At 41.1% G+C, this 10,098-nt stretch overlaps 1 protein-coding gene across 1 annotated transcript; it reads right to left on the bottom strand.

The window, feature by feature from the left end:
- Positions 1 to 1,446: 1,446 nt before the first annotated feature.
- Positions 1,447 to 4,390, bottom strand: LOC139423895 (somatotropin-2). Its single transcript, XM_071175534.1, has 5 exons — positions 4,253 to 4,390; positions 4,000 to 4,116; positions 3,399 to 3,554; positions 2,141 to 2,287; positions 1,447 to 1,923 (listed from the first exon to the last, which is right to left on the bottom strand). Exons 1-5 carry the CDS (start codon positions 4,379 to 4,381, stop codon positions 1,861 to 1,863), a joined length of 612 nt encoding a protein of 203 aa, XP_071031635.1. The 5' UTR covers positions 4,382 to 4,390; the 3' UTR covers positions 1,447 to 1,860.
- Between the last annotated feature and the right edge of the window lie 5,708 nt (positions 4,391 to 10,098).

The following is a 10,098-nucleotide window of genomic DNA, read 5'->3' as shown; positions in this document are numbered from 1 at the left end:
CTACAGCAGATTTTCTGTACCCAAACACGACCAATGAGCTTGAGCACGGGGCAGTGCTTACAGCTGCGTAACCAATGAAATTGCGAGTGCTGGGACACACCTTCATCTGGTTAAAGTTTGTTGGGGCCACCAAAGGGTTTGGAGTTGCCCATGATCGAAGACCTGAGAAAAGTTAAATAATCGAATCGTTTTAGCTCACAATTGAAGTCCCTTAAATACCTGTAGAACCATAATTGACTCAATATATTCAGAGGTTGGTAGGCTAATTGTCTGTTGGCAACAAGGTAAAATGTTCCTGTGGTACAAATGTTAATATTAGCATCGCATTCTATTTCCCGCCCCCTGGCTTTGCAATTGGTCTTGTTCGTACCTTGCAGGGGAGCCTCGTGAATCCACGGTACGCCACTGTTCATGGCATTGACGTTAACGATGAATGGTAAATTATAACACAGCTACTAGTACTGAAGGTAAGTCCATAGATTTAGTTATGGTGGGAGTTGATGTGAGGCGGTGTGGTGCTTTTGTAAATATAAGATTCTGGTACTACTAAGACTCAACTCACTTCATATAATACTGAAATGTTCATTATGTTTAATGCATGGAACTTGTTATTCATTATGCACCGACGCTATCCCTCTGACATCCTCAGCGCGCAAAACTCCATTGCCAAAACCTGAAAGCTAGCTTCACATCCACTGTGTGTCATGAATGTTGAATAAAATGCTATTTGAACTTACTCTGACAATTGTCCATGGGTTTGGTTTTTGTATAGCGTGGAATTTGTGACAAAATATCTGAAGGAACATGTCAATAAACAGGTCTGCTGCATACCCATCTTCCTCTCTGTCAAAATAAGTCTGGCACAAGTTATCGCTTGCTTGCACTTGCAGGACTTTTGTTTTGACATGAGGTGTTTCGACATATTAGGCACCTGCAGGAAACCAGCCTTTTAATGTATGTTCCTTTGGATATCTTTTCTCAAATTCCGAGCTATATAACAACCAACTCTATGGACAATCAGCAGACAAAGTTCAAATTGAGCTTTATTCAACATTCGCAACAGACAGGGGATATTTATGTACAATACGAATGTACGTGACTATGGGCTGTTTTCAATCTGTATTGCCGAAGAACAGTGTAACATCTTTAAGGTCATTTCCCGAACGAGCCTGACATATGCAGCGTTTGCGGTGAATGCCGTCTCCACGAACGCAGGGAACATTGCCTTTACATTTCAATGGAGCGTCTGTGATACGAATTGAATCCAGCCTTAAGTTGTCCAAGGGACACAATAGGAATGTTGGGGCTAGAAACTTGTAACAAAAATGTTGATTTGAAAGATAGAAAATAGTAGCCAATACATCATGTACCGCAGAGAAGTTTATTGAAAACAAATCACTATTCGTTTCAAACAGTAAGATAAAGGAATGAAAATACTTTTATATTATCCATCTGTGGACATACCTAAAGATTGGAGCTCTACATGTTCCCATTTCACCCCTAAATATTAATTTATACACAAATGGCACCACCACCTTGAATCATATGTCTAAATAAGACATATTTATAAACCGTTTCTATAAATGTACTAATCTAAAATGTCCATGGATCAGTGGTAGCTCCGAGTAATGGAGTGAAAATCATAGAAAGTTGATTTCAGAGAACAAAATGCAAAATGCCTGAAAACCCCTGGAGCCAGGCTCTACCAGATCCAAATGAAATCTACTCTAGACTAAAAAAAACATGCCTAATGGAGAATCTCAATTGAACATGCACCTCAGTGCAGGGCAAGGTCTCATCTGTATCTGGGAAACCGAACCCTGGAGACAGGCGCTTGCTGGCTGCCGCTCCGGCACACGTTTACAGAGTGCAGTTGGCCTCCAGTGACTTCCTGCACTTAGCGACGGTCAGGTAGGTCTCAACCTTGGGACAAGAAGAATAGGTTATAGTTGACACATTTTAATGTGAATGTTCTAAGTCACCAGGACTTTCTCGAGACCAGTCTTGATCAATGAACAATAATAGTAATAACATATGGGTTAAAGACCCAAAGATACTTCACAATAGAGATCACAAAAAAACAATGCACTGTAGAAAATATAGGAAGGCACATGCAATTGAAGGCAACATGGTCTTCCACCTTATGCATGTCCTTCTTGAAGCAGGCCAACAGTTCGTAGTTCCTCCTGACGTTGCCGTCGCCCCCCAAGTTCTGGTAGTAGTTCCCGTAGGGGGGCAGATGCTGAGAGTCATTGTCATCCAGGCTCAGTACGCCATCCTGGCTCCCCTGTGGGAGACAGAGAGAGATGCATGGTGGGGTGGAGGTGTGCATATCAATACTTGTTTATTTGGCCATTCTACAAGCACATATAGCAAAAGACACATGCATAAATGTCCTTTAATGGGCCAATATTCAGTCATTGAATGGGGTATTACTGATATAGTCACTATTAGTGATGATCGATGAGGTGAGTTACAATGTAAAGCGCTGAAAGATCTGCTGAGAAGAGGCATACGTGGTCCTACACTATGCTTTCTAACTAGGAAAGCATAGTTGTATTTCACTTTCATGTCAGTGGAAGATAATAACCACATTGTAAACCCCAATGTGCTGTCATTACTCAAAACTTTTGAGGAAACCGTTGCACTTAATATACAGAATCTGACTACAGTCACTTAAAAAGTGATTTTTATAGTCATTACTCAAACCTATAGAGTCGCCCTGTAGAGGGTTGAGATTTGAGTGGTATCAGCTTGACATTTTTTAGTAATGCCCCCACTAAGCCATGTCTCCAATATAATTTCCAAGTGTGCCTTGGCTTTTGAGTGAATTGTAGAGTTATCATGTTTGTTGTCATTAATTTTCAGTCCTGTGGCCTTCAAGTGATTTTCTAGGCAAATATTATCATTATAGTTAAACTCTTTATAACAATATATTACATATCTTATAAGGCCTTATTTTGAGGTGTAGCTTTTCCCAAATACAGTGGCCTGAAACTCATGGTTTACAGGCCACATCAGGCCTGCAAGTAGGTTTGCAAAATTCCGGTACCTTGTATGTTATTTATCTTTGTGAAAACGTAGAAAAATGTACGTTATATATCTGCGTGTAGCATAAGATGAATCCATCAATCAATCACTCAATGTACTGTACATGCAAAAACACAGATATTAAAAACAATTCCAAAAAAATCTACCTGTAGTAGAGCATGCTGGGTAAAAAGTTCATTTGTTATAACTTTAAAAAATTGCATTGATGTGACTCATTTAGATTTGAGCCAGTACCACATAGACATTTGAAGTAATAATTACTTTTCATTGACTGACTTCAACTTACTAGAAGTATTTGAGTTAAAAATGCACAAAGTGCGTCACCACAAATGGTCATTGACCATTACCTTGATGAGCAGGTTGATGCCCACTTTGAGGTCGCTGAGCTTCTCAGAGATCTGGTTGGAGTTTCTGACCATTAGGCTGTTGGAGATGGTCAGGGTCTGGCTAGGGTACTCCCAGGATTCAATCAGGCGGAAAGAGATATGGAGCAGCTTCAGGACCTGTGTGTGTAGATGTAGAGAAACCACAGATTATTAGAAAATGAAGTTGAGTTGTAATTGTACAGCTTGAGATGCCATATCATTTACATGATACATGGCTGGAGAATGTAGACGTAGAGAAACCGCCGATTAGAGAGTGATGGGTTTTACTTACAAGGACTATGATATGTGGTTGTTTTTGAAGGCACTGAGGTATAGCATTATTTTACTGCCGATTTTAAGTGTACAATTTAAAACTCCCTGTCATGGCTAGATTTAATTTCCACCATGCATGATGCTGGTTCTGCTTATCTACAGTATATATTTACCCATGGAGTTTAGACAATCGGGGATCTGCTTGCCCAATAACTAATGACTAAGTTGTATCGATTGTTCAAATTGAGATGCCCTATTATTCATGTTGGAATCGTGCATCATGGAGGATTGTCTCAGCCAGGTAACTTACTGAACTCTTCTGAGTCTCCTGCTTGTCTATGGGGCTCACGATGGAGTCAGAGTTACAGAAGTCCAGCAGGAATATCTTGTTCAGCTGTCTGCGTTCATCAGACAACAGGGTGCCTTCCTGCACAAAATCACAAAGACGGGAGAGAATGTTTTGCCGCTCGGTTTGCGTGAAGAGGACACTTGTCTACAAAGAAGAGGAAACACCTCTGAAACATTATCTGCTGTGTCAAAAGAATATTCAAAAGCTGTCTTACAAAGTCGTTGAACATTTTCTGAGCCAATAGGTGGAGGTGTTGCACCCGGTTGACCGCGATGTTGAAGAGCCGTTGGTTTTCCATCGCCGCCCCTTGACCCAGGAAACAACTGACCAGTAAGACTGGCATCAGCAGAAACACTAAAAGAGAGATGAAAGAAAATAAGAAATGTATAAAAACGAGTAAGTCAAATTATGTTGCGACATGTTAGTAAGATATTCTCAATAGTAAGATATTCTTAATTTGCTATCATTCTCAATAGCCTAGCGATTAAGAGCGTTGGGCCAGTAACTGAAAGGTTACTGGTTTGAATCCCTGAGCTGACTAGGTGAGAAATCTGTTGATGTGCCTTTGAGCAAGGCACTTAACCCTAATTGCTCCTGTAAGTCGCTCTGGATAAGAGTCTCTGCTAAATAACTCAAATGTAAATCTAATAGATCACATGGTTAGGTTGTTAAAGGAAGTGGTTCTGTGTAAGTAGATTATACCCTCATGGCAGTACATTACTTGTTCACTCTTTCTCTGCCTTCTTGGCCCCTGCCTCAGTGATTAAATGTTAAAGTTAAATGGTATTAAATGGTACACTGACTTCCCACTTAAAAAATAAAATAAAAGCTGGTTTACCTTGTCCCATTTTTTCTCTTAATTGCCAAGGATGATTACTTCACTTGAAAGTGTGGTGGTCGGTTCAGTATGTTGCCGCTTGTTTGGGGCCACTGTTTTTATAGATGGAGAACACATGTTTTAATGTATCAACATGAGGAAACATGAGATTTTCTCCATGTACCACCTCTCGCCGATGGGACCTGTTTTTGTATGTGACGATGGAACAATCAGTATAACGCGTCAAATCAATCATGAATTTTTCCATGAGTTCGGGAAGAGGTGACTCCTAAAAACAAAAAACGTACTCGATGACTTGACAAATGAGGGTCAAAACACAGACGACACAAACCTCTGTTGTCTAGGACATAATGAATGAACAAAAGTTACACTCAGTCACACAGACAGACACAACCCTTGTAACTTGACAACAACGCCAGTTATTCTGCCGTCCCGCTGTAGATAACAGGCATTATTTGACAAATATATTATATTGCTTCTTTATTAGCACCAATATTTTGATTGTTTAATGTCAATTGAATGTCCTATGGTATTAGCACAGACCTCAAGGTAGACACACAGAGAAGGACCTATCAAGGACTTAAGACGCATATCTTACAAAGTATGTATTTTTTTTGTTTACATAACATAAACAGCCACTTGATCAATACCCGCTTCTTCTTTTTGTGTGAGAGCCTTTGTTATATCCGACAAAGCCCAATAAAAGCGATCTGTTGGAGCAAGTGTGTAGGCCCTACTTCATTGATTGATTGATTGATTTTGGGGTAAAAAATCGATGTGCCTTTAATTTTTTTTTTTAAGTACACATCTCAGTGGATAACACGTGAATGCTTGCAGCCTAGCAGCATGTGCGCCTGACTACACAATGCTACTAGCCCAAAGCCTTCACTCTGTTTGTGCCGCGCAACCTTACTGTGTTGAGTTGATGCGACACAGGTAGGTGTAGGTGTACTGTGTCTTGACACCTACAAAGGTTACCTGGTCAATAGTCATGACTGTAATGAGATCATGGTTGATGCGTGTCGTTGTGGCTTACGGGGAGAAGACTGATCCGGTGTGAACATATTCAACAGACGTTGTGAACGAGGTCCATATTCAGTGTTCAGGACACGGAGACGTGCTGAATTTCAGGCTAGGCCCAGCACTGTCCTAATCCCTTCCTGGCGAAAAACAGAAATCGATCTGTTAACCTGCATCACTTTGGAAGGGCGGCTGCGAGTGTATTTACTGTCCACATTACCTTGTTGAATATGTGATAGCTGGCGTTCAAAAGAGCATTATACAATGGGTAGTTTTGGCCATGCTATTTGACTGGATGTAGTGATGACTTGTTTTTGATAGTCCAGCAAATCAAAAATACTGTATGTACAGCATGTATCAATAAAGATTTTATTCCATCAACCAACATCTCATCATCTGGCCCCGTTGCGGGATATGTATTGCCTGTAGCAAAATGTCAGAAATCACTCAAAATGTTCAGTTGTTGTTTAGGTTTAGTCAAATCAAATCAAATCAAATTTATTTATATAGCCCTTCGTACATCAGCTGATATCTCAAAGTGCTGTACAGAAACCCAGCCTAAAACCCCAAACAGCAAGCAATGCAGGTGTAGAAGCAGTCATACTGCATCACAGTGGTTCCTAAACTTCTCTTTCCTTCATACCCTTATTGACCCTTATGCAACATCCACACGGGGCGGCAGGGTAGCCTAGTAACCTGAAGTTGCAAGTTCAAACCCCCGAGCTGACAAGGTCTGTCGTTCTGTCGTTCTGCCCCTGAACAGGCAGTTAACCCACTGTTCCTAGGCCGTCATGGAAAATAAGAATTTGGTCTTAACTGACTTGCCTAGTTAAATAAAGGTAAAATAAAAAATGTAATCCCTTGCGAAGTGTTCCAAAAACACATGTGATCATGTGATCTTATGGGAAGTTAATGTGATAACACGCGACAGCATGTAAAGTAATATGTGTGAAGTGTTCCAAAAACACATGTGATCATGTGATCTTATGGAAGTTAATGTGATAACACGGGACAGCATGTAAAGTAATATGTGTGAAGTGTTCCAAAAACACATGTGATCATGTGATCTTATGGGAAGTTAATGTGATAACACGCGACAGCATGTAAAGTAATATGTGTGAAGTGTTCCAAAAACACACAATTTATTTTCCACGTGTGAAATCACGTGTCCTTTCTCTGAGGGGAGCCTCACCAACTCTCTCCGTTATGTTATTTTACTCAGTCGGCTGTATGGCCTCATACCCATTTATGTTTTAACATGTTTCAAATGATCTGGATTAGCCCATTTACAAATGAAGTGGAAATTATTCTTGAACGTTATTATCACGCTATAGAAGAAAGATACTCTATATTCCAGAAAATGTCCTGCATGGGTAATGTGTGATACTGTTTTGAGCAATACATACAGTTGAAGTCGGAAGTTCACATGCACTTAGGTTGGAGTCATTAAAGCTCGTTTTTTCAACCACTCCACAAATTTCTTGTTAACAAACTATAGTTTTGGCAAGTCAGTTTGGACATCTACTTTGTGCATGACACAAGTCATTTTTCCAACAATTGTTAACAGACAGATTATTCCACTCATAATTCCAGTGGGTCAGAAGTTTACACACACTAAGTTGACTGTGCTTTTAAACAGCTTGAAAAATTCCAGAAAATGATGCCATGGCTTTAGAAGCTTCTGATAGGCTAATTGACATCATTTGAGTCAATTGGAGGTGTATCTGTGAATGTATTTCAAGGCCTACCTTCAAACTCAGTGCATCTTTGCTTGACATCATGGGAAAATCAAACAGAATTGTAGACCTCCACAAGTCTGGTTCATCCTTAGGAGGAATTTCCAAACGCCTGAAGGTACCATGTTCATCTGTACATATCATAGTACGCAAGTATACACACCATGGGACCAGGCAGCCGTCATACCATTCAGGAAGGAGACGCGTTCTGTCTCCTAGAGATGAACGTACTTTGGTACAAAAAGTACAAATCAATCCCAGAACAACAGCAAAGGACTTTGTGAAGATGCTGGAGGAAACAGGTACAAACGTATCTATATCAACAGTAAAAATGAGTCCTATATCGACATAACCTGAAGACCGCTCAGCAAGGAAGAAGCCACTGCTCCAAAACCGTTTGGCCATAACGACCATCATCATGTTTGGAGGAAAAAGGGGGAGACTTGAAAGCCGAAGAACACCATCCCAAATGTGATGCACGGGAGTGGCAGCATCATGTTGTGGGGGTGCTTTGCTGCAGGAGGGTCTGAGGCACTTCACAAATAGATGGCTACATGGGGAAGGAAAATGATGTGGATATATTGAAGCAACGTCTCAAGACATCAGTCAGGAAGTTAAAGCTTGGTCGCAAATGGGTCTTCCAAATGGACAATGACCACAAACATACTTCCAAATTTGTGGAAAAATGGCTTAAGGACAACAAAGTCAAGGTATTGAAGTGGCCATCACAAAGCCCTGACCTCAATCCTATAGAACATTTGTGGGCAGAACTGAAAAAGCGTGTGTGGGCAAGGAGGCCTACAAACCTAACTCAGTTACACCAGCTCTGTCAGGAGGAATGGGCAAAAATTCACCTAACTTATTGTGGGAAGCTTGTGGAAGGCTACCCGAAAAGTTGGCACAAGTTAAACATTTTAAAGGCAATGCTACCAAATACTAATTGAGTGCATGTAAACTTCTGACCCACTGGGAATGTGATGAAAGAAATAAAAGCTGAAATAAATCATTCTCTCTACTATTATTCTGACATTTCACATTCTTAAAATAAAGTGGTGATCCTAACTGACCTGAGACAGTGAACTTTTACTATGATTAAAATGTTAGGAATTGTGGAAAAACTGAGTTTAAATGTATTTGGCTAAGGTGTATGTAAACTTCCGACTTCAACTGTATATTATTGATTTACTATACTATAACACAACATGTAGGGAAGTGTTCTACCCATCAAGGTTCCCTTGGCTTAAACCTACCAAATTCTTTGAACACGTGTGTCATGACTGAGTGTATGAGGTTCATGTTAAATGAGTGTGTGCTCCTTTAAGAGTGCACAATATTTATAGGCTAAGGGAGAGTATAGGACAGAATGTTTATAAACGAGCCCAGGATTCACATATTCCTCACACTGGATTCCCCTCTTATTACTAAGAACATCTTCACTAAGTGCAGTATGTCTATGTACAGCAGCATGTGCTTATGGGGTTATCACAAATCACAGGTGTGATGTGGTTGTAACTCAGTCCAACTCTGCCTGGGCCTCTGTGCCACATCACACTGACCTTATAAGTAGGAAGTGTAATGGCACACTATAATACCTCTCTGTGAAATGAAATTACGCTGAACCAACCTGAACTAGAAGTTGAACTGACGTCTCTGCCCACTGGGTTGTCTTGTTACACTTACCGAGATATAGCGCTTGTATTTACATCAAGGGGATAGAGGTGAGCTACCTCTACACTGTTCTAAGGAATGCAACTGCAGCCAGGTGCCAGTGGGTGATTATATCACTCAGTTCAGCCTCAGCTGCTCAACACCAATGAGCGAGGTACACGACCCACCGCCACTCTGTGTCAAACAAGCCTGAGACCCTGAAGCAATCAAAGGTGATATGCACATCCGAAACTTGAACCTCAAACCCTGACAATGACTTGGAGCGGAAAGCCCATGGCCCTCGTAGGAAACACCAATACTCCCCCACCCTCGCATCCCCTGGCAAAGAGCGGTCCTCCCTGGCCCCTAGAGTCTCTCAGTGTTTGGTCCCAGGCCAAGATGTCTTCATGCCTTCTATGCTATTCAGTCCGCTGTGCCAGAGACTGTAGCAGGAGCTACATGAAGGAGAGAGAGAGAGGATAAGTGCATGGTCAGCAGGCAGGATTTTGCCTTGTGAGTACTCTTATGTAAATCAAATGTCAGCTCCTGATATTGATTTGTAGTTTCTGTTCTTGACATATTGAGTTGTTCAGTATTTGTATACACTACATGGCCTAAAGTATGTGAACACCTGCTCGTCGAGCATCTCACTACAGAATCATATGGAGTTGGTCCCCTCTTTGCTGCTATAACAGCCTCCACTCTTCTGGGAAGGCTTTCCATTAGATGTTGGAACATTGCTGCAGGGACTTGCTTCCATTCAGCCACAAGAGCATTAATCAGTCACTGATGTTGGGCGATTAGGCCTGGCTCACAGTC

Source organism: Oncorhynchus clarkii, chromosome 13, assembly GCF_045791955.1.
Source record: "Oncorhynchus clarkii lewisi isolate Uvic-CL-2024 chromosome 13, UVic_Ocla_1.0, whole genome shotgun sequence".
NCBI classification, from domain to species: Eukaryota; Metazoa; Chordata; class Actinopteri; order Salmoniformes; family Salmonidae; genus Oncorhynchus; species Oncorhynchus clarkii.
The sequence above is the reverse complement of the archived record's forward strand: the minus strand, read 5'-3'. Positions and strand labels throughout refer to the sequence as shown.

Coding starts and splice junctions, on each gene's coding strand:
- LOC139423895 (XM_071175534.1), bottom strand. CDS start 4,381: ATGCCAGTCTTACTGGTCAGTTGTTTCCTGGGTCAAGGGGCGGCGATG. Junction 3,555..3,999: donor AGGAGACTCAGAAGAGTTCA/GTAAGTTACCTG, acceptor CTACACACACAG/GTCCTGAAGCTGCTCCATAT. Junction 2,288..3,398: donor GCATCAACCTGCTCATCAAG/GTAATGGTCAAT, acceptor TGTCTCCCACAG/GGGAGCCAGGATGGCGTACT.